Here is a 25,983-nt window from a genome sequence, read left to right as displayed (position 1 = left end):
CTTTCTGTCTCAACTCATCAGTCATCTCTGTATTACGTAGCTAGGCAGAGTTACAATCTTGAAAGGACAGGTTATTGAAACTCAACTTTAAAGATTACATTATGGTATGAATCTGAAATGCCATGATAGCCTCATGTGTTGAAGCCTGGCCACCAGCTGGTGATGCTAATTGGGGAGCTGGAGTCAGTACTAGCTAAAGGAGGTCGATTACGGTTCTCCTTTAAAGGTCCCCAATGTTGTGTCTTGAGGTAGACAGAAATCAGCATGGTGGTTTCTCAGAAAATTGGGAATCAATCTACCTTTAGACTCAGCAATCCCACTCTTGGGCATCTCACCAAAAAATGTTCAACCATACCACAAGCTCATTTGCACAACTGTATTTCACAGAAGCATTCTTCGTAATAGCCAGAACCCGGAAATAACCTAGATGTCCCTCAACTAAAGAGCGGATACAGAAAATGTGGTGCATTTACATTACACACCAGAGTATTACTTAGCAGTAAAAAAAACAATAACATCTTCAAATTTACCGGCAAATGGATGGAATGAGAAAAAAAAAAAGACATCCTAAGTGAAGTAACCCAGACCCAAAAAGACAAACATAGCAAGTGCTCACTCACAAGTGGATATCAGATGTAAAGAAAAGGACAACCAGATGCCTCTGCCAATTCTAGGGTTTTGGAAGTTGCTTACAATGTACTTCCTGTTAATTTATGTAAAATTATATTCTTCTGGGATCATGATGGAGTTGAAGAATAGATAGTTATAGTTTTCCTTAGTTATGATAAAAGATAAAGTAAATATAAATATTGTAACTATAATTCTTGCTTGATACCTTTTTTTCTATATGTAATTTTACTTTGTTAAAGTTAAAACCTTTTAATTTAGACAGAAAAGGAGAGGTGATGTGTGAGGTGATGTATACTGTGAATATGGTTTATTGCCATTGGTTTATAGAGAAGCTGCTTTCGGTCAATGGCTTAACAGAATACATTCAGCTTAGAAGAGGTATATAGAGAGAGAGTAGGCGGAGTCAGGGAGAAGCTATGTAGACCCTCCAGAGACAGACGCTGGACGAAACTTTACCCAGTAAGCCACAGCCACGCGGCAATACACAGATTAATGAAGATGGGTTAGTTTAGAATATAAGAGTTAGCCAGAAACACAATTAAGCAATTGGCCAAACAGTACTGCAAATAATATAGTTTCTGAGTGATTATTTTGTGGTCTGGGTAGCCAGGAATGAACAAGCGGCCTCCTACTCCACCTAGGCTACAATCTACAACCCCTGAGAAGCTAGATAACAAGGAAGATCCTAAGAGAGATATGCATGGATGCCTCTGGGAAGAGGAAATAGATAAGATCTCCTGAGTAAATGTGTGTGTGTGTGTGTGTGTGTGTGTGTGTGTGTGTGTAGAGAACAAGAGGGAATGGGATGGTTGAGTTGGGGAAGACAGAGACAGCAATGAAGGAGATCTTGATAGAGGGAGCCATTATGGAGTAAGGAAGAAACCTAGTGCTAGGGAAAGTCCCAGGATTACACGAGAATGACCCCAGCTAAGGATCCTAGCAATAGCAGAGAGGGTGCCTGAACTGGCTTTCCCCTGTAATCAGATTGATGACCACCCTAATTGTCACCATAGAGCCTTCATCCAGTAACTGATGGAAGCAGATACAAAGATCCACAGCTAACTGAAGAGAGGGAGGAGGGATCATATGAGCAAGGGGGGGGGGGTTAAGATCATGGTGGGGAAACCACAGAGACAGCTGACCCGAGATAGTGGGAGCTCAGGGACTCTGGACTGACAGCTGGGGAACCTGTATAGGATCAAACTAGGCCCTCTGAATGTGGGTGACAGTTCTGTGGCTGGGGCAGTCTGTGGGGTCACTGGCAGTGAGACCAGGATTTATCCCTAGTGCATGAACTGGCTTTTTGGAGCCCATTCCCTATGGAGGGATACCTTGGTCAACCACGGAACAGGAGGGGATTGGTCCTGCCTCAACTTGATATGCCAGACTTGTTGACTCCCCAAAAGACACCTTATCCTGTCTAAGGAGTGGATTGGGGGGTTGGGTGGCGTGAAAGTGAGGGGGGACAGGAAGAGAGGAGGGAAGGGAAATGGTGGTTGGTATGTAAAATGAAAAAAAAATTCAAATAAATAAAATAAAACACTGAATGATTTTATGTGGGAATAAAAAGCCCCAATGCCTTCCTCTCTCTCCTTCCTGGTTGCTGGTAGCTGACCAACTCTGTCCCTCCATGACCTACCACAATGGACTGAAATTAAGCCAAGAAATCTTTCTTCCTCCAAGTTGTTCTGGTCACCGTGACAAGAGAAGCAAATACAGATTAACTTCGAAAGTGCTCTTTTCAACGAAGAGAATTAGAATCCGTTATTCTGTATTTTCTAGGCAGTTTCATAAAATCTAAAGAGATAACGCCTACCTCTGTGTGCCTGAAATTAAAACCATACAATATACTCTCCCCTGAGTTCTTGGACATGGCTACATAATTAGTCCATGAGGATAATAGTATAATGAAATATAAATACAGTACAACCAAGTAGGAGTATGGGAACAAGTGAAGACCATTTTATAGATGATCGATCGATCGACCGATAGATGTATATAGATATATATACATATGCATCTACATGTATAGATATATACATATCTATATCTACATACACATCCACTCTCTATGATAACACAAAACTTAGTGAATAGACACATAATCTATCAAGTGCAATAATGCACTGGGACCATCAATGAAGAACTATGTGACATCTCTCTCTGGAGATATTTACCAGACACACAACATCAAGCTTGGCCCTAGGTTTTAAGAAATTTGTGTGACCACTGCTAGTTCCTTCCAATTTAAACTATGGACAAATATATGGTCTGAAAATAAGATTTCTTTTTTTTTTTTTTTTTTTTTTTTGAGACAGGGTTTCTCTGTAGTTTTTTGGTGCCTGTCCTGGAACTAGCTCTTGTAGCCCAGGCTGGCCTCGAACTCACAGAGATCCGCCTGCCTCTGCCTCCCGAGTGCTGGGATTAAAGGCGTGCGCCACCACCGCCCGGCAAGATTTCTTTAAAAGCTAAAAGAGAAGCACTAAGAAAAACAATGTTAAGTATTTTAAATCCCCTTTGTTTCTCCTGTCTCCTCCTCACACATAAACTGTTTAGTCTTTTATTTTCCGTTTGGTTATAAAGCACAGATGTAGGTGTTGAGGGGGGGAAAGCCATAATGGCTCCTCTCTGGAGCTGATGTAAAGTCTTCCCACCCATCAATCTCCTCTTTTCTTTGACGATCAGTTGGGTTTTGAATAGCTTTTGGTGGAGGGTGGGTAGGCGGACAGAACACTGGAAACAATCTCAGTATTCACGGAAAAGATTCAAAAGAATTCAAAGCATGTGAGTGTAAGTTACATGCCTAACTGTATACCGACTTCTAAACAGTGCTGATTTGTCCTTTTCTAGTCTGGAATTTGAATAAACAATAGAACTTACTATTTTGAGCCAAGGCTTGAAGCAGACAATCCAAGCATCCTTCTAAGCAGTCCTCTGTCCTGTCAGCAGCTGTGATCTTCAGTTTCTTTAAGGTGTCACTGAGATTATCTGTTTACAGGGAAAAAAAAAAAACCAAAAAAACAGAATCTTCAATATTCTAACCATCACATGGTGAAAGAAAACCCAGTAGCTCCTAGCATACAAAAGTTCCCACTTGGCCAGTTCTCAGCCTCCTAGTGCTGCAACCCTTTAATACAGTTCCTCAAGTTTGCTACTGTTATGAATCATAATGTAAATATCCGATATGTGGCCCCTATGAAAGGGTTGTTCAACGCCTCCCAAGGGGAGCTTTAAAGCACACACTGAGAACCATTGCACAAGACAGAATTAGCCTCCACGCACATTCCAAATGGCTCTGAATGCATGCAATAAGTTACTGCAAATTTTAAAAATTTAAAATTTAACTCAATTGAGTGTCCATTTAACTCAAATATGAACTAGTAACTCCATATAATTAAGATATCATGAATATCACAGATTATAATGACTCTTTCCAATATTCTAATATCTTATTGAAGAAACCAAATACACTTGAGAAAAATAGTCATGAAAGCATAATTTTAAAAATCATATTTAGTTTCATATTTTGCTTCTATTCTCTTTTATATTTATGTATCAACTGTGTGTGTGTGTGTGTGTGTGTGTGTGTGTGTGTGTGTACAAATACGCTCAGGTCAGGCACCTTTGTGGACCTGAAAGGTAAGCTTTCTCCTTCTACTCTCCAGATCTTCCGGGGACTGAACTCAAGTTATCAGGTTTGGCAGAAAACACTGTTTCTGCTGAACCATCTCACCAGCTTGCACCCTTGTAAATAAAGAAAATAAAAATGAAAGTCTATAAAAGTTTCAATGATTTCAAATAATATTAAAGGTGATACAAAGTCTATTTTTATAAGACCATTTGAAAAGTGCCTTATAGAGAGTATTGCTTTAAAAAGCAAAACAGTCTGAGTTACAATGATCGTTCTCTGTCCTCGACCATGGAATCTCAAAATTTTTATTGGGATTTGCCAAAGAACTTTTTTTTAAACAATATTTCTATCTAAATTGCAAAAGTAAAAACTAAGACTTTCAAAGTTTTATTTTGTAAGTAATCTAAACATTGTTTGAAATGAAAAGCAGTGGTATAGAAAACAAAACGACTGGAGTGGCTTGTCTTTATAGGCGCAGTGTGTGGCTCAGCAGAAGATGGCAGAATCATCTTACCTTCTCTACTCAGTCTTTTAGGATGTGCAGATTTAGAATCCTTTGACTGAGCAGAGGTGGAAAAAACAACAGGCTGAGAAGGTAGTCCTGTACAGCCCTCTCAGGTAACTAACTGGGGAAGCTGTGCTAGTACAAGCAAAGTTGTATTTCTTCAACAGTTAGCTGCCGTGCGAAATCAGAACAATCCCCTTCATCATTTCCAACCACTACATTAGAATCTGTTGATCTCTTGCTCATTAAATATTTCATGTACATAGGCTGTTTATATTTCTGCATGAGTCACTTAAAAACATTAGCACTGAATTATGTTTATCACCAAGTGCTGACATACCTCACTAAGCAATTTCAAGTTACTGAATTTATTATATCACCACCAATCTTGTTTTTAAAGAAGCGTATTCAATATTGGGAAGCTATCGGTGGGTGTAACAAATGTGATTTAACTTTCCCAAGTTTTCAATTTTATCTTGAGACACTCTAGTTTTATCACCAACAAGAAATATAGCTAGGTTTTTTTATCATTTAAACGACCAACTATTTACCAGTAAAGACACGAAAGACACAGTCTGTTCTAATTTAAAGAAAGGAGGCAGGCTCTCTAGGGATGAGAAGAACTCCCGAGGATCTGCAGCTGCACCAGTGCTCTTCACGACCACTGCGGTTCACGGCACAACAATGCGTCCTCCACACAGATTCAGTTTCCTACTGTACAGCTTCTAAAATGCAGGGGAGATGGCACCGCAGTTAAGAGGACTGGCTGCTTTTTCAGAGGACCTGCGTTTGGTTCCTAGCATCCACATGGCTGTTCACAACTATGTGTAACTCTAGTCCCAAGGGATCCAAATCCCTCTTCTGACCTCCAAGGGCTCCAGGAATGCATGCAGTACACGAGCATACATGTAGACAAAACATCCATACACATAAAATAAAAGTCTACTCTAGCATGAACATACTTAAAGCTTCTTAAGGCTTATAAAACACATTAGTAAAGATTTAATACTAATACCATCTGATTGGTATACATAAAAATATCAACCGTCTTTTTAACTCATAAAAACTAACTGTACCATTTTCAGTGAAGAAAACTAACACAATAAAAACTGAAAATAGTGGACCAATAAGATCTTACTTCCAAATAACACCCCGTGTGTGTGTGTGTGTGTGTGTGTGTGTGTGTGTGTGTGTGCATGCACTACCGATCCAACCCAAACCCTATACAAGTCTTCCATCATTCAGTTAAATCTCCAAAGAGCATACATTTTAATCAAGTTTTGTACATGGCAAGTTTATGGTTTTTCTAGAAATGTGGTATCCTTACTTTAAAGAGATGAATGATGTACTCTTTGGGAAAGATTAAATTTACAAAAATCGTATCAAGATATTTAAAAGAGAAAAACATGGTCTAGTTCAGTAGTTCTCAACCTTGTGAAGTTGCAACCCTTTAATATAGCTTCCCACATTAACTCCCAACCATAAAATTCTTTCCCTGTTACTTCATAACTAACTTTGCTGTTATGAATTCTAATATAAACAACTGATCGGCTGGATATCTGTGATATGACCCCCTCAAAGGGCACTGAAAACGGCTGTTCTACTCAGCACCCACATTCTCTTTCAACTGTATGTCCAATGCCACCCCAATACTTAGCATGATACTAGATACTAGATTGCACTAGAGAATAATTTACAAATAAGTCTAAATATAACGTTTCTAAACTGAGTAAAAACAGGACTCTTTGTCCTTTTGTTTGGAGTCTCACTATGCAGCCCTTGCTAGCCTTGACCATGCTAGACCAGGCTGACCTTGAGATCAAGAATCCCCTTGCCTCTGTCTCCCAAGTGTTAGGATTAAAGGTATATACCACTGTGCCCACCCAGTATAAACAGTTTTAAAGAAATAGTTCAAAATTACAACTCAAAGTAATGCAATACGCTGTAAGAATCACTCAATAAACACTAATTGGCTGATTTACAACTGATAATCTCTACAAATACTAATATCCACGCCTTCAATCCAGTCTCTTATGTATTTTACAGTCAGAACAAATTAAGTAGTCCAAAACTAAATATATAACCTTCTTTCTAAATTTATTCTCCCAACACGCTTTGTAAAGATCTCTCACCGCCTCGCTCCACAGACACCTATCACTGACATCTGTATCCCTCTGATGGCTTCCCTATCACATCCTCAGTGCCATGCTTGACAGCCCTCTTAAGGTCCATTTTACACGTCATCATCACCTCTGAGGCTACCCCTGCCCATTCCACCCAAACCTTTCCTTCCTTAGCCCTCCAGGGCTTTCTTTATAAATACCCCCCCTTCTCTCTTTCTCTCCTAGACAGGGTTTCTCTGTAGCTTTGGAGCCTGTCCTGGAACTAGCTCTTGTAGACCAGGCTGGTCTCAAACTCACAGAGATCCACCTGCCTCTGCCTCCCAAGTGCTGGGATTAAAGGTGTGCACCACCACCACCCAGCTCTTTTTAATTTTTTTAAAATGAGATTTCAAGTAAAACCACAAATAAAAGCATCATGGGGCCATGCCTGATGGCTCACTCTTTTCATCTCAGTACTCAGGAGTTTGAGGTCAGCCTGGTCTACGTAGGAAATCCCAGGCTCACCAGTGTTTCGTACTCAGAACTTGTGGGTTTTTTTTTTTAATATCACATAACTTTTTAAAGGAAGCCACTCAGACGGGGCCCCAGTCCCAAAGTCTGTGCATCTTCGTAAATGTCTGCACCATGAAAACATACATTCTGAAGCAGTGAAATTCTGCTTAGGGTTATTTATGTTGACTACCAGGTATGTGCTTTCTTGGTATAAGTCACACATTGTCTTATATGAAAAAGACATTTTGGTGGGAAATATTTTTGCTGTTAATACATTTTCAGGCTAAAGCATAACTGTTAGAATATTTCCCTAGTATGTACCACTGCAAAAACAAAAAAATGTAAAAAAAAATACTTCTGCTTACTGAGGGGTTTGTCCATTTCCTTCTTATTACAATACACATCAGCAATGGGAGATGGAGACATTTTCACTGCACAGTTGCACTGTGTTGAATTATCAGTAGTACAAAATATGGTTTAAATGGAATTTCCAAGAACAGTAATTTGTATGGTAAAGATTCCTACCTGAGATTTCTTATCATAGTGTATATGAAAGAGTCTAAAAATACTGCCCTCTGTTTCCTACTGAGACAGAACCTCTAGAGACATATGCCATGGGTTCACATGAAATTTTAAACTGATAAAATTTACTGACTCCTGCTGTCACATGGACTTGTTAGGAACCGCACTGCTGAATTTTATATTTCCTGTATTTGTCAAAGGTGGGCAACCAAAAATTTGGAGAAGTAAAAATGTTGTTACCTTTTCCAAAAGATTAAGGCCACAAAAGGGATAAGCCAGGTGGTAGCGGCACACACCTTTAGTCCCAGCAATCCGACAAGGCAGTGAGTTCTAGGCCAGCCTGGTCTACAGAGTTCTTGGACAGCCAGGGCTGTTAAACAGAGAAACCCTGTCTTGAAAAACAAAACGAACAAACAAAAAAGACCACAAAGGAGGCAGAAGTGTTCCCATCCACTCTGGTTAGCTAACTAGCTACTGGACTGGACTCTGACTGTATTACCCAGGCTGGTGTCTTGACCGCCTGGGAACATGTGACCCTCTCATCTTAGCCTCCAGGTAGCTGGGCCTACAACTGCACAGCACCTGCTGTCCCTGGCTCCTCTCAGTATATTAATCTCATCAGTTATTCCTGTGCAGGGAATGAAGGGGACGGAGGTGGCTGCCCAGTGAGGCAGAGAAGGCCGGAGGTGTCACTGTGATAGATGATGCTCCATTAGGAGGCCTGAGGCCAGGAGGAAAAAAGCCGTTAGCCTAATCATTTTTATTTTCCAATATATGCTTTTAAAATTGAGAGATAATTCACATGTACTCAAATGTACAGATTTTAAATTACTATTAGGTGAGTTTTGATAAATGTGTTCATATAATAATTACTTAAATCAAGATGTGAGACATTTTAACACTGTCTTAGAAATGGATCCACAGTAAGATTTCTTTAAGTATTGATCTGAATTTATTTAAAATGCCGAAATGTAGCATAGCTTCAGCTGCCTCTGAATCAGTGATTCCCAACTTTCCTAATGCTTGGATCCTTTAATACAGTTCCTTTATTTTGTGGTGACCCCAACCATAAGATTATTTTCATTGCTACTTCATAAGTGCAATTTTGCTACTGGACTAATCATAATGCAAATATCTGATATGCAAAATAGCTGCTACGCAAACTCCATAGGCAGTCACAACCCACAGGTTGAGAGCCTCTGCTCTGGATGAAAAATAGTATTTTTTCTTTTCTTTCTCTGTTTCTTTTTTTTTGGAGACGGAGTCACTCCTATGTAGACCCAACTGGCCTAGAACTCACAGAGATCAATCTGCCTGTCTCCTGAGTGCTGGAATTAGAGGTATGCACCACCACACTTGGGCTTAATTAAGAGTTCTTAAACATGTGGATTGTTCTATGTGCAGTTTAATTAAATACTTTGTATCTTCAAATGTATCAATTGGGCTGGAAGCAGTGATATATATACCTATAACCAGCATTTGGACGGCTGGGGCGGGAAGACTGAGTTTCATACCAACCTGTCTGATACATAGTGAGATCTCCATGAAACTCAAAAAAGCAAAACAAGGGGGGCTGGAGAGATAGCTGGGTGGAAAGAGCACTGACTGCTCTTCCAGAGGACCCAGGTTCAATTCCCATCACACACATGGCAGCTCATAAATGTATGTAAATCCAGCCCCTGGACAATCTGACACCTTTATAGCATTGCACACATAAGTAAAAAAAAAAAAAAAAAAAAAAAAAAAGGAGCTGAAGAGAAAGAGTCAATGTCCAACTGCTTGCTATTCTTGAGAGGATCTAGTTCAGTTCTCAGCACCCATATCTAGTGGTTCAAACCACTTTTAACTCCAGCTTCAAGAGATCTGACATCCTTTCCTGGTCTCCAGGGCAAACATGCACATGTAATTAAAAATAAAATCTTAAAACAAAAAGATCAATCCTCCAAATTCTTAAATTGACCTTGTTGGTCTCATTTTAAAACACAGGATGCTATTTCTGGTAATGTGGAGCACACAGCAAGCATTTCCAGGCATCACTGCCTTTCCTTTTCTATCAGCACACTGTAACTCGTAAGTACGTGAGACAAAAGTCAGTAACTACACAGCTTTCTGGAAAGAATGTATTTCTTTTTTTTGCCCAAGTAATGAATGTTCAGTGTGCGCTTCCTTTATGCTAACTGGCAAGTATAGTGCATTAACCACAACAAGCAAGGTGCCGTACAGTGGACTGGAGAGTGTTTATTAACAGTTTAGAAAAAGAGCCTGGCAGTGGTGGTGCATGCCTTTAATCCCAGCACTTGGGAGGCAGAGGCAGGCGGACCTCTGAGTTCCAGGCCAGTCTGGTCTGCAAGACGTAGTTCCAGGATAGGCTCCAAAGCTACAGAGAAATCCTATTTTGAAAAATCAAAAATAGATAGATAGATAGATAGATAGATAGATAGATAGATAGATAGATAGATAGATGATAGACAGACAGACAGATAATAAAAAGAATGCAGTCCTTGAATCAGAGCCTTGGACTCCAAGCAAATGCCTTGATTATCTTTTCATACTATGACTTTCAGTTTTAACTTATGTCTCTTTTTTTCAGTTCTTGAGATTTATTTTTATTTTATGTGTATGAATGTTGTCTGTACCCTCCATGTGTACGCAATACTCATGGAGGCCAGAAGAGGTCATCAGACTCCCTAGGACTGAAGTTATAGAAGTCTGTGAGCCACAAAGGTAGGTGCTGGGAATCAACCTCAGGTCCTCTAGAGGAGCAGCCAATGCTCTTAACTGCTGAGTCATTCCACCAGCCTCTTCACTTAGGTCTTTAATTCAATGGAATTCATTTTTCATATGTTCTAAGATTGATGTCTATTCTTATGTTGATTGCTTTAATATTTTATTCTTTCCTTAATGAATTAAATAATCACCTGTCTGTTACATACACAATTATTTCTGAAGTCTCTTGTTTCTAACTATCTTGATATAATTACACTGACTCTGTCCCATCTTGCGGTAGCTCGTAAGTTACTGCCCATTTTTCAGCTTTTTCACATGGTCAGATTTTTAAAATCCACTTATCACTACAAGCATATATTCTATAGTGAATGACTCAAGAACTAAATGAGCAAGTAAATGAATTAAAATTCCCTGGTTTCTCTGATTAGAACACACAAACTATCTTTACTTTAGGAACACCCACATGTTAGTTATTAAGCCTGCCTTTCTACAGCATGAACTTACCTGATTTTATCCAGACCTTGTTTTGGAACTCTCAGTAAAACTGACTATTTTAATTCAGATCCTGTGACATACATATTTTAGCCATATTGTAGCCTCTTCTGCAGAAGTGGACCAAACCCTGCGCCTCCTGTATGCTAGGTGGGCGCTCTACAATACAGTGACATCTCTACTCCTTCCAACAAATGTATTATGAATGAGAATTATGTAATGTTCCCATTTCTACGGGTAAACATGCCTAGACAATAAACAAGCTACTGTGTAAAAATGATCCCATCAAAAAGATCACATATGCAGTCACCGAGCAAATTCTGTGATTAGTAGTGGTTTGTCTTTAAGTTTCCTCAGTTGTCTATACACAGAATTACATCAGCAAATCATGGTCTCCCTTTTCTTCTGATGTTTTTAACAAGTGGGAAAATAGTCCCAACAATCATGTCAATGGTCTACTAACTGAACTGCGAGGTTGTTTAACGCAGAAAACTCCCCCTTGAGCTGACTTAGGATTTCTACTGCTGTGACGATGAAACACCATAATAAAAAGCAACTTGGGGAGAAAAGAGTTTACTCCGCTTCACTTCTGCATCACTGTTCGTCATCAAGGAAGCCTGCTCAGGAACTCAAGCAGGGCAGGATCTGGAGGCAGAGGCCGCTGAGGAGGGCTGCTTACTGACTTGCTCAGCCTGCTTTCTTACAGAACCCAGGTCCACCCGCCCAGAGATGGCCCCAGTCCTAACAGGATGGGACCTCCCCTTTAATCACTAACTAAAAAACTGCCCCAGGCTTGCCTATAGCCTGATCTTTTGGCGTCATTTTTCTCAGTTGAGGCTCCCTCCTCTCTGATGACTCCAGCTCATGTCAGGTGGACATAAAACCAGCCAGCACACGTTTCTAACACTGCTGCCTCCTTTCATGAGTCTCAGGATGGGAGAGGTAAGTGAACAAACAAAGCAAGAGCTTACTTCCTAGTGAGCCAAAAAAGTTAGTAGAAAAATCATTTCTAATTGCTATGGCTACTACAGGTATTTGTCAAAATGTCAGCTAGTTTAAACACACCATACACCCACATCCACACACACAACTAAGAACTCAGAAACAATAGCTAAAAGATACTAATTTGCCACTACTTTCAGAATTATTATTGAGTCGCAGAAAAACCTTGAATATTAAAGAAGGTAATATATAGGGAGCCATTTTCTTTCAATTAGTTCTTATGACATTGTCCCACAGAAGCATGGTCTAACGGGAATATAAATAAATATTAAATATGCCTCATAAGCACAAATACATGATGTGGAAAAGATGAATCTGGATAGAAATTACTATGCAAAGTGCATATTGCATTACTTGGAGGACATTCAAATAGCATTTACAAAGTAGGAATGCTATGTGTGAAGAAAAAATAAGCTATTCCATTTAATGCAAACTCTAAACTTCATAAACTACACACTCTTTCAGTGGTGTATTATAGCCCTAGTATATAGTATACCTATACACATATAAGAGCTTGTTCCCAATATGGCCTACCAGCGGCAGTAACACCAAAACCCTGCTTCTACTCAACACTTGTCCACTTGATCAAGATTAACCTCGATCGTCAACCTGACAGGAGTTAAAATCATTTGAACACAAGGGTGTGCCTAGAGTACATTTCCAGTAACGTCTAACTGAAGAGAGAAGACTAACATGAACGTGAGCAGCACTGTCCCATGGGCTGGGGTCTAGGACCAAATGAAAGAAAGGCCAGTCAATCAAACATAAGGCTGTGAGCTCCAGGCCAGCCACGGCTATGGAGAGAGACCCTGTCTCAAAAAATAATACAAGAAGGTAGCAGGGGTGGGAAACGGGTGGAGTGGGGGTGATGGTGGTGGCAGGGGTGGGTGCTGGTGGGAGATGGGTATAGGGAGGTGGGGGTCATGGCAGGGGTGGGTAGGGCAGCATCAGTGGTGGTGGGGGATGGGGTGAGCTGAACACTTGCCTTCATTCCACTCAGCTGCCTCCAGTCCCGGCCACCCTGACCTCCCTGCAGTGATGGGCTGGGCTCTCAAACAGTGCAAAACCCAGTCTTCATTCCCGAAGCTGCTCTCTGCCAGTTGTCTGAAGACAGCGAGTAGAAAAGCGACTAATGAGTCTGTTCTTTACCCACAGGGTGGAAGCTCCTCATCCCACAGACTAGCTGTAACTGCACCTCGCCCATCACCTGCCTCTTCCACTGCACTCAAAGCTGACTTCATACAAAATAAGACCACGTGAATTTAGTCAACTTCTAAAACAGGGATGAATTAGAAACTCAGGTAATTTCCTAAGTTAGCAAACCGATTCAGAAAATTATTTTTGCAAAGATTCATACAATTCCAATTTTGTGGGTTTTTTTCCATTGCCTTAGTTTTATACTTTTGTGTATATAAAACTTTATTGGTGGATTTTTTTATTGGACAGGAAATTGAAACATTTTCACATTACTCTTCCAAGTAAAAATGTAAGAGACTGACAACGTAACATTAATCTTTCTCTTTCCTGTACTTACATCTTGTTACAAATTATGATGTAAATTGCCTTGACTAAGAAATGTTTTTATTATGACAAAAGTAATGACTTCCTATCACTGTGGGGTTGCTTCTCTTGTTATTTCAGAAAGCTGGTACAAAACTTTATGAGTAATCTTTCTTATAAAAATCATTCTGAGCAATGACCCCCTTCCCCTCTCCGCCTTCCCTGCTACCTTCTTTCAGGCTGTGGCTGAGGGCTGTGAGTTCAATCTACCCTAAGTAAACGTTCCAACACTGAGCTACAGCCCAGGTCTCATCCGTTCTGAAGCAGTGCAGAGAAATCCTGCTGTCTTACTAGAGTCGAGTTTAAGCTGAGAGCCAAGAGAGTCAGCCAATCTCCATGATTTCAATGCTGAACTTTAATGCTTAAGAGCAGGGCACAGTTCATTTTTATTTCACATCCACCGAGAGCTCAAGAACTGCTTCCTGTTTTACACTGTCAAATATGGTTTTAGCATACAACATGATAGAAATTACAAATTAATACATTATCTTTGTATTTAGTCACAGAACAAGTCACAGTAAGATCCAAGCTTAATTCTTTAAGAACTGAACAAGAAAAGTTCTTGGGGTGATGTTTTCTCCACAGGCACCTAAATGAAAAGTCTTACTATAGGTTCCATCTCAAATAGTGGTCAATAACCAGGACGTTACATAAGGCAATGGAGAAAAATCAATGCAGATAAATTAACAAAGCATGTTGAACTCTTTAAAAGAAAGCCAAGAACCATTCTGGAACAATGTTGGTAAAAACCTGCCATTACCAGGTTGCTGTGAATTAATTAATTAATGAATTGCTGAAATAACCTCCACACAAAGGAAAAGTTCTGGAAGACACCGAATGGGAAGAACGTACTTGTACTTACAAACCTCACTTCTGAGTTGTATAAACACAAAAAATAAAATACCCCTGCTACAGTTTCTTACACCTATGATGCCTGCGAGACCACCTAAGACCTCATGATACCAGCACTCTCTCTAGGATTCTCTCAGAACAATGTCTCAGCAGTTTATTAGCCTGTGTTTCCCATCTAAGGTTCCATCTTATTTTTTTTCTTAACTCTCACACTCCACTTGGCTCCTGAAGTTAGTACACAGGTTTAGACTTAATACTGAGGCTGCGAGCATCAACTCCTTCAGCATCAACTCAAGTGCCTGCTTATGATGCATTGTTGATTCCTGGTGCTTAAGGTTCAAGTGTAAACGATATCCTACCTCTAAGTTCTGCCCCAGATTCTAGGATATGTCTGACAGCACGGGAAAACCATACAACAGATTCAGACAAACTCTTAAGTTTACAAAGAAAACAGAATGTATGACTGATTAAAAACACTAATACATCAACATGTTTAAAACAAAAGAATAAAACCTTCATATGCAAGTTCACCTTCAGCCTGACCTACAAACACCAAGCTAGAGAGAGAGGGAGGACTGAAAAGAGGGCTCAAGCCATAGACAGGAGCATGGGAACCTGAGGGTGCTTCTGTAAGTGCTGGGGATGGGGGCAGATGCAGGAGCAGATCCCTGGAGCTCTCTGGCCAGCCAGGTTAGCTGAATCAAGGACTCAAGAATTCAATGAGACTCTGTGTCAGAAAGGAAGGAAGGAAGGAAGGAATCAAGGACTCAAGAATTCAATGAGACTCTGTGTCAGAAAGGAAGGAAGGAAGGAAGGAAGGAAGGAAGGAAGGAAAGAAGGAAGGCAGGCAGGCAGGCAGGAAGCAGGCAGAGGTTAGAGAAATTTTTTTTCCAGTGTCAAATGCCTGGAAGTAATGGCTTTTCCCACGTATCCCCTGCTTCTCCTGGAACTCATTCAGTTCTGCACAATAGCGTCCTCGACAGTCCACCTGACCATCAGGTCGGGCCAGGGTTTTTGGCGCTGCCTCTGCATTCCCTTACATACAGACGCTGGAGGCCCTGTCTCACAGAAGAGTTTGGCTTCCTGCAGAATGCTTCTCTAGCTCCAGGTTCTAGCACTGCCTCCCAGTTCCTCACTTTCTGCTGAAATTCTCTGTGCGCTCAGCCCAGCACTGTCTGCCTCCTTTTCTTCAGAGTTGCTCTTTCAGGCCAGGTGACCACGGATCAGCCTTGGCCTGTAAACTCAATTGAACTGCTACTCAGAAGGCAGACACCTGGGACTGTAGCTTAGTGGAAGCATATACAAGTTTAATATATGCGGGGCTCTGGGTCTGACCTCATGACCAGAGAGAAAGGTTAGAACAATGAAATTTAGTATTTCAAAGAAAATCTGCTTTCTCCTCCCTTGAATACCTTTTCTTGGGTCTACCTTGCCCTTGAGAGTTCCCTGGTCTACCACTGCTCACTAATTTATCAATCATTAATATTCTGTTTAATTTACTGTGTGCTCAGCTGAGAAAGAAAGCAGCTCAGCTGGCACAGTTCTTTACCTCATAACGTGAGCACATGAGTTCAGTCCTTAGAAACGACGTGAAAATGTCCGGCTGTTTGGAGCTCTAATCCTAGAGTTGAAAGGTAGAGCCAGTAGGATCTCAGCATTGCAGGCTAGCCAGTCTGGCCTAATTGATGAACTCCAGACCAACGGGAAACCCTATCTCAGTGGAGGTGGACAATGGCTTTCAGGGTACTACCAGAGGTTGTCCACTGACCTCCATAAGCATATACACATGTATGCACCACACACACACACAACCTAAAAAATTACTGTCTGGAAGTGATAATTTCCTCTATTCTTGGCAATTCTGTACCACAGTAATTACTGGAGAAAAAAAAAAAAGGCAGGGTACAATAAAGTCGGGTTCCCTCTCTGGAGATACTCTATGACTGCATATTAGCCTCTTCTTTGTGGAGCTCTGTTTCTAACTTGTCTTTAAGGCAATATATCTTTTCAAGGGAAGATTTATGTAATGGATAAAGATACGTGTGTATATTTATTGGCTGGCACCGTACACAAGCCTTTGGCATCTTCTTAGGTTTAGGGTTCTTCCACAGTGCACTCTTCCACGCGTAAATAGTACCAGGTTCTTAATCACACCACCCAACTGAGATTTGGGCTTAAAGAGCAAGCACTAATATGCTCTGAGCAGGGGCTGGAGAGATAGCTTAGTGGTTAGAGCACTGGCTGCTCTTTCAGTGGACTCTGGTTCAATTCCCAGTATCCACATGGTGGCTAACAACCATCTGTAGCTCCAGTTCCAGGAGATCTGATACCCTTGACCTGGCACTGGGCACACAAACATACATGCAAACATGAACCAAAATATTTTTAAAATGCTCTGAGCAATAAGCTATGTTTTCAAACTTAGATTTCATGTTTCCTGCTACAATATCTTGCCATGAGATGCCATGAGAGTCTGTTGAGACTCTGTTAAGTGTTCTCAAGGATTTATTGAGGTATAAAACAGGGGCAAACACTCACTGATACAGAACGATTTAGACGCTGCTGCTGAGCCAGCTGCCTTTGTCCAGTCGTTCTGTCCAGGGGTGAAGAGCAATTTACCTGCTCCACTCCAACCACCCAAGAGAGTGCAGGAGCAAGAGAAGGCAAGCCCCTCTCCCTAAAATTACAAGTTGTCACTTCTGCAGACAAGACCACACCCTAGAATTCATAAACCCCAAAAGTCATTGGCTAAAAGTATCAAAATCACACAACAGTATCTATCTATCTATCTATCTATCTATCTATCTATCCATCCATCCATCCATCCATCCATCCATCCATCCATCCATCCATCCATCTATCTAACAATCATTCTGTGGTTCATCTTCCAACTGGACGTGGACAAATACAGATTATAAATAGCCTTCTTGAGAATTGAGGAGCTATGTGAGGAAGGACTAAACATGTTATGCATAAGGCAATCAAAAATTAAGATAATATCAACCTTCTTTTCATTCTACTATGAACTAGATGCCCAGTCACTAAACATCACACTCAATGCTAAAGACACAAAGATGAACACAACATAGCTCTCCCCATTTTCATAATACAGAGATCATTTTTTAAAATTTTTACTTCAATGAGCATTCCTTATACATATCCCAGTTTATTCCCATAAGCAACTTGTGTTAGTACTTCTCATGTATCCTCCCAGAAGCACTCTATGCCCATGTACACAGTACACATACACACCTTCTTCTGAAGCAACTAAATGCTAAAAATGACTATTGTTAATCGCTTGTAACATGGGATAACTTTCTGTATGCTGTGAATATGTTTTATTAGCATTGGTTAACAAAGAATCTGATTTGGCCAATAGCCAGGAATAATAAAGCCAAGCCGGAAATCCAAGAAAAGATACAGGAAAAAAGAAGGTGAGACGCCAGCAGCCGCTAGAGAAGCAAGATGTGAGGTAACGCCATGGCCGTATGGCACTATATAGATTAATAGAAATGGATTAATTTAAGTTGTAAGAGCTGGTTAATAATAAATCTGGGCTAATAGGCCAAACAGTTTGCAAATAATATTAAGCCTCATAGTGGGTATTCGGAAACTGGGGGGCAGAAGAGAAACCTCCAGTTACACCCTAGTTACTTGCTTATCATTATTTTGGAAGATGGCGATAACTACTGAGTGAAATAATACTCTGCCGTACAGTTACCAGGACTTCCTGGGAAAATTTTCTATCAAGTTATTCACATGTGAAATTACAGAAAAAACACAGGAACATTTGTTTACTTCTATGATGAATTTTAGTATCAGTCTGTTTCTTACTGAGGAAACGCTCCAATTACCACCATTCAACAAGTCACAACAAACTTACTGGTCTGAACAAGAGACATTATGTTACCCACACAGACAGACCCTTGTGAGACAGGAATGTGCACGAACACACTGCGGATTGCTTATCTTCCCTACAAAGCTCAGACTTTCTGTGTCGAGTCTTAGAGATGACTCGGGGTGACTCTGAAGTACCCCAAAGGCTGGATCTGAAACACCATCTCAACCATGCAAAGGGTCATGTGCTTACAGGTCTGAGTCTGGCCAGGAAGGGCTTGTGCACCAGGACTGCCTGCCTAACCCCAACACTAACACTTCCCCACAAGGCCTCATTCACTGCCCACTACCCTGGCAGCCTTGGGCATGCAGACTTCTCAGGGCTGCAGACAGACCAGTGTTGCAACAAACAAGCAACAGTAACTTTTATGACTGGGACAAGAAAGTCACACAGTGTAACACTCCTGCTGAATTCTGTATTCAACAGATCAAAACCAAGTCACCAGCATGTTAAGATTCTACAGAAGGAGTAGACCCTGACTCTCAAATGGGATTGCAAGCTATAGACAATTATGTGGGGCAGAAAATTATTATGGCCATCTTTCAAAAATATAATCTGTTATAATAGCAATGTTCACTGCATGGTTATGTAAGCACAATAAACATACAAGATCAAGTTTTCCAAATGTGATTATACTTTCAGTTTTGGAAACGGACGTTCTCATCCACACATCTTATGAAATAACTGCAGCTTTCCTAGAAAGGAAGTATTGTCAACCAAGTTGAATGCAGAAGTGGGATAACATGGCCAGAGTGTGGACCAACGCTGGATGAATCGAAGCTCTGGCCCCTCTTCTGCCCAGGCAGTTAGCACTTCGTACAGATGAATGAAACTCACTCTAAGCAGACCAGAACTGTGCAAATACAAGGACTTTCTGTAGGCTTCTTTATGTAAACGGAAGTTCCTAAAGAATGAAAATTTCTCCAACCAAATTAACCAGTTGTACTAGGTAACAACTGTCCACATGTCTGAATTTGTAATTAAAAACAAAACAAAGAATAAAATGGCTAGGGACCGTGTCTGCCATAGTATCAAGAGGGATGCCTAAGAGACACTCCACTCAGCTTTTATAGGTGCTCAGCTCATAAAGGAATTAATTTCTAGGAAAAGTATAGATCCTTGCACGGAATAGACACATATATGTGCCGGAGAATGTGCACTGGGTGCTGAAATCTGGGATCTGCCATTGTTTCAATTCTCGGAGTCTGTGTTTCCTCTGAGGATTCCAGGCCATGGCCTTATCTGTCTCTATTATTCATCTCTTTCCATTACTCTTTGTCTACAGTTAGAGGTCAAGCTTCTGCAAAGGTGGAGAATAGTTGTGTGCCCTCCTTGCTCTGTCACCTTCTGTTAACACCTACACTGGCAATGCTGTCTTCTTCTGATTTGACTGACTGTGCCTGCACAAACCATGTCAAAGCCAGAAGCGCAGCTCAGTGGACAGCTGTGAACTTTCTTGTAGCTTAACATCATAATCTTCCCAAAAACTGAATTTCTGCAGGTAAAAGGAAATTTATCAGTTCACATAAAATTTTTATTTGTTCTCATTATATTTTGAACCAAGCCTATCTTCCAATTTTATGAGGGTCAGTCGGCACCCGCATTTCTATGGAGCTATGCTCATCAGCTTTCGGCTTTGCTTGTAATAATTAGTAGAAACAACTTAGTGAATTTTCAAATAAGAATATTTTCCAAGATGTCCAGCAAATAGTTTTCTACAACATGACAAAGTTCTTGTTTCAGAACACCTAAGATAGTGTGCATTTCTCACAGTTTTCACAGTGTGGACGTACAATGAATCACATTTGCTTGTCTGTTCTATTAAAAAATCCCAGCACAAGTGAAGAGAACTTATTAGTTATTTGAGATTATTGTAAATAATCTGTGTAAGTCTTTTCCTGTAACTTAAAAATAACAGCGTGAGTAACCTGATCATATTATTGTTATGTAGTTCTCCTGTAGGTAACAATTTTATGTTAAGTCTTATATGTTAGAGAAATCTTCGTAAAACATAATAAAATAATACTCCTTAGAAACAATCTAATAGTTCTATTACACTCTGATGATCTCATTATTTTCCCTAGAAAATAAAATTAATGCTCAAAGGCCAAAAATAAAGGAAGGATACGGCAGCACTTGGTCTGAGATAATGAAGCTCTCATCAGGTGCTTCAGCTTGGAGGTCCCTGGGTTACAATGTGTTACTGTGTGTCACAATATGTTACAATGTATTACAGCGTGTTATAATGTGTTACAAAGTGTTACAGTGTGTTACAATGTGTTACAATGTGTCACAGTTGCTCTGAAACAAGCGCCACTGCTTTCCATTTTCATTTCTAATCTATTTGGTTCTTATTCAATAGTGATAGTATTTTTATGGCATAAATAAAATAAGTATATAAAGAATTCAAGTAACTTGTCAAGGGTTATACTATAGATGTCATTTTAAATTTCATTTTGTTTAAGACTTATTTTATGTGTATGATGTCTTGTCTAGAAGAACATATTACCATGTCCATGGTACACATGATGGACATGGATGTACCATGTGCATCCCTGGTTCTCATAGAAGAGGTCACTGGATCCGCTATAACGGATAGTTCATTGATAGTAATGAACCACTGTGTGGGTGCTGAAAACCTCATTGAGTCTTCTCCAAGAGCAGAAAGTATACTTAAACACTGAATCTTCTCTTCAAACCTCTATACTACAGCTTATGAAAAAGCCAAGAATAAATCTTTTCTTCCTCTGAATTATTCTGATCAATTGAAAATTCAGCTTAATTATAGCTCACAACTATATATCACAGCTATGCTATTGGCTAGTTGTATGACTTAATTTTCATAGCTTCTTAATTTTAAATTTATTAATTTTCAAAATGAAGTACGTTCAACCATACCCCATTTTAATGCAATCAAATCTTTTGTAATTTAGAAGCAGTAATAGAAACCCCACATACTACGAATACATATAACTTCATAAGTCAACTCTGAATAGTCAATTTTGCAGGATACAAAATATGATGAAAACTTCATAGAGTTTGACATTAATTTGATTCCTTAAATGACTCTATTATATCAGCCTTTCACCACACAGCCTTAGTGAAGGAGTCTCCACTCAATACTAATCAGTTGTCCTTTAGGAATGCATGTTCAGTGAAGCCACATTTTCAGAGTACTTAAGAAGTCAACATTTCGCCGGGCGGTGGTGGCACACGCCTTTAATCCCAGCACTGGGGAGGCAGAGGCAGGTGGATCTCTGTGAGTTCGAGGCCAGCCTGGTATTCAAGAGCTAGTTCCAGGACAGGCTCCAAAGCTACAGAGAAACCCTGTCTCAAAAAACAAAAACAAAACAAAACAAAAAGAAGTCACCATTTCATTTTGACCAGCATGTCAAATCAAGAAGTTTATAGATAGGCTTCAATTTCTATGTTTTAACATTAGGATGAGGTAAAAGAAATACATATTGGGGAATAAACCACACAGTGAATTTTGATTTGTTCCCATGTCAGTGAACATTAGTACAATACTAATTTTCAGTACCATGGACTTAAAGCTAAATAAGAGGTAGTTTATAGTTTACTGGGTTACCATAGTATTCTGTAGGTAAGCTGGACTAGAAGTATTAACTTACTGCATTTTCTACTTACAACAGAGTTATCGTTCAGTATGAGCACCCTGCAGCTTGAGGACCATCTGACCTTCTAATATTAAGCTTTCAAGAAATTTAGTATTACGCAGATTATCATGTCAGTGCATGGATGGCAAATCATAATTATACACTAACGCTGTAGCTATACTAGAAAAATACAGTATACATCAATATCACCAGACTAAATATTCATCACATCCCCAATGCACAGGATAGCAATAATCAAAGAGATGATGATAACAAAATATCTTGTCACAGCAGAATTTCCTCATGAAAATCAGGATGCAAACCAAGTTAGTCTCCAAGTGGCACATTTCTTACTCAGGCAAGAAAAATTACTTACCCATGGTGAGTTAATTATATTTGACTGCAGCAACCAAATCTCAAGATACTTATGGAAGAATAAATAGCCTCTTAGGGTCTGGGGAGGTGCTTTACGGCAGTTTTTTTTCCCTAGCCATAGCAGGAGTCCATCCTGGGCTTTGCCCCCTGGTAGCTATGGCAACGTGAACAGAACAACACAGTGCTAGGCAGGTCTATGGTACTAGTGATGGCATTAGTGCTGTTGGGACTCCGTAGGGAGTCAGAAGTCACCCGAGATTCAGATGACAGGAGTATAAAGGATAGAGGCTTAACTGAAAGCAGGACCCTATGATGCCGCTTCCATGTTGTAGCCGTGATGATAGGGTGGATTTGGCAGTGATGCAGGTGATGCAGCTGTTGGGGGACAGGGAAGGACTCATGCATGGCTACTGTAAGTCTTCAACCTGTAAGCCCTACAAACTCAGGGGTCTGACCAAGTTGACCTTTGGCATACCCTGGATATCAGTCTGGGGTGATTAGCTGTTCCTTTGTGCCTCCCCAAGAAAAGTCAATGCAACAGGAACACGTTCAGCTGGCAATGTGCTTGACTTGCAAAACTCAAGACCTGAGCTCGATCACCAACGTCCTAAAAAGCAGGGCGTGGGGGCAAGAGCTTGTACTGCTATCAACAGGCAACTGGAATAACAGCAAATCGCAACTGAAAACTAAACCATAAGGTTTTGAGGGAATTCTTCCCAGCTCATGGTAAGTTACCTATTATCAGTTGGTTTCTGCTTGTTTGCTTGTTTTCTTTTCTTTTCCCAAAAAGTCAATCCCCAACTACTTAAGATTTTAATGCAATAAAGTTTTTACATAGAACAATGATACGAAAGAGAATTTTCAAAGCTTAGAATATGCTAATCCTGTACACCCTGAAACAGAGTCTAGTAAGATGTGTTACAACTAGCTGGAAGACAAAGAGGCTACTTTAGTTAACTTACAAACTATGTTTTATAACATACTCTCTTTGAAGCTGACTGTTCTTCACTAACAGGTTTTTGGGGAGAAAAGCAGTTAATCCAGTGAATCATTTGACTGTACCACAAGTAGGGAACTTAATTTGCACCTACAGATTCAATGAACCCACTGGCGGTTCTGTCCATCTCTATCAAAGAAGAAATTGAAAACTGTCAACTTGCTTTACCATAAGAAAGTCTAGCGAACTGGCATTTAATTAAAAAAAAAATCAGGCACAGGAGATGATCCGAACAAAAAGTAAATGCTCATTTCAAATAGCAAAGACAGGATGGATGGGAGGAAGGACAAAAGGAAGGAAGGAAGGAAGGAAGGAAGGAAGAAAGATAACTAGCCCAAACCCACGTCTTTGAAACTTAATTTCCTTTCAGATTTGATGTTTCTTAATGTGTCTCATGTCGAAGTCAATGTAAAACTGATATGAGAAATTTACATTACAGTAAAACCTTCTTGGACACTTCTTAAATCAGAAGTAGCAACTGATGTCTTTAGCGCAGCTCCTGTGTTGTCAGCCATTAACCAAGACCTGCAAGACCCCCAAGGAGACACAAAATGTAACAGGTAGATTTTCCGAGCTCAAACTACAGCTGCAGCTTTGCCCAAGCTCGCCAGGAGCTCCCACTGAGTTTTCAATTGGAAGCAGTTAATCTGAATGCAAATTGAGACGTATCAGGAGAACAGGGAAGAAGTCTTAAAATGCCTCACATACAAGAAATATGTTCAAGAACATATGTAGAGCACAGGACCCTGTGATTGGCCCTCGACACATCCAAAACAAGAAAGAAAGGAAACTGTACGTAACTGGCAATATCTATGCAAAAAAAAAAAAAAAAACTTCAAAGACAAAAATCATAAAACTGCTCTCGAGATCTGCATTAATGAGTGAAGATCTACGATCAATTCTGATAGGACGATAAGTTAGAACCGTAATTAAGTGTGATGCAATACTTAAACACAATTCATTCTTCGCACTTTGTACTATACAAGCTGTGTTCAATCAATGCTGCTGGGTTTTCAATCCCACTAAAGGCTGCAGATGTTTATCTTCTTTCACCATGCATTTCTCTTCTCAGTCAGCACTCTTCACTTTGCCTCCTGGCCTGCAAGTCTAAAACACTTACCATATGGCCTTTTACAGAAAAAGTCTGCCAGCCTCTCCTGCGTGGCGGTGCTATTCCCAATACAGCATCACCTGAGAGAGACTGTCTCAACAGTGCAAACCTACTGGATCAGAAGCGTGGGATGCTGGGTGCTATTCCCAATACAGCATCACCTGAGAGAGACTGTCTCAACAGTGCAAACCTACTGGATCAGAAGCGTGGGATGCTGGGTGCTATTCCCAATACAGCATCACCTGAGAGAGACTGTCTCAACAGTGCAAACCTACTGGATCAGAAGCGTGGGATGCTGGGTGCTATTCCCAATACAGCATCACCTGAGAGAGACGGTCTCAACAGTGCAAACCTACTGGATCAGAAGCGTGGGATGCTGGGTACTATTCCCAATACAGCATCACCTGAGACTGTTTCAGTGGCGCAAACCTACTGGATCAGCTGCCCGGTGCTATTCCCAATACAGCATCACCTGAGAGAGACTGTCTCAACAGTGCAAACCTACTGGATCAGAAGCGTGGGATGCTGGGTACTATTCCCAATACAGCATCACCTGAGACTGTTTCAGTGGCGCAAACCTACTGGATCAGCTGCCCGGTGCTATTCCCAACACAGTTATCACCTGAGACTGTCTTGCGGTGCAAACCTACTGGATCAGAAGCGTGGGATGCTGGGTACTATTCCCAATACAGCATCACCTCAGACTGTCTCAACAGTGCAAACCTACTGGATCAGCTGCCCGGTGCTATTCCCAATACAGCATCACCTGAGACTGTCTCGTCGCGCAAACCTACTGAATCAGAAGCGTGGGCTGCCCGGTGCTATTCCCAATACAGCATCACCTGAGACTGTCTCAGCGGTAAAACCTACTGGATCAGAAGCGTGGGCTGCCCCGGTGCTATTTCCAATACAGCATCACCTGAGACTGTCTCAGCAGTGCAAACCTACTGGATCAGCTGCCCGGTGCTATTCCCAATACAGCATCACCTGAGACGGTCTCGCGGTGCAAACCTACTGGATCAGAAGCGTGGGCTGCCCCAGTCATTTTTTTAACAAGCTCTCCCAACAATTCTTAAGCAAGTTAAAATTTGAAAACTAGTACTTTTAAATCAAGATCTTAGAAGGTTCTATCCTCTTAGATAAATTATTTCTTTGAATCAATAAAATATGGAGTGTCACCCAATTATTAAACTCTTGGAAAGGTTTTCACATTATATGAAGTGCAGCATAACTGGCATCAGCCATGGTGATCACCGCCTTACAGTATTCTGAAGACTCCTGCACTGGCCCAGGAGGCACGGTCACTAATTTTTATGAAATTTATTAAAATCACCATTGAAAATTAATCAATAGGCACTTAGATGAGACATTAAAATAGGTATTTATATTATGCAAATCATCATTATGTTTTTTGCTATTATTTGTGTTCATGAAATTATTACTTCTATG

The 25,983-nt window shown here is 40.5% G+C and overlaps 1 protein-coding gene across 4 annotated transcripts in view; it reads right to left on the bottom strand.

The window, feature by feature from the left end:
• Rap1gds1 (Rap1 GTPase-GDP dissociation stimulator 1) overlaps positions 1-25,983 on the bottom strand; it is a 131,545-nt gene that overhangs the window by 101,548 nt on the left and 4,014 nt on the right. For all 4 annotated transcript variants that reach the window (XM_085677637.2, XM_085677638.2, XM_085677639.2 and 1 more), the window contains exon 2: positions 3,511-3,618. In XM_085677637.2, coding sequence (XP_085533763.1) covers positions 3,511-3,618 — 108 coding nt within the window. The remainder of the gene's footprint in view (positions 1-3,510; positions 3,619-25,983) is intronic.

The sequence above is a fragment of the Myodes glareolus genome, chromosome 17 (assembly GCF_982192425.1).
Source record: "Myodes glareolus chromosome 17, mMyoGla1.1, whole genome shotgun sequence".
NCBI classification, from domain to species: Eukaryota; Metazoa; Chordata; class Mammalia; order Rodentia; family Cricetidae; genus Myodes; species Myodes glareolus.
This window is presented reverse-complemented; position numbering and strand designations above follow the sequence as displayed.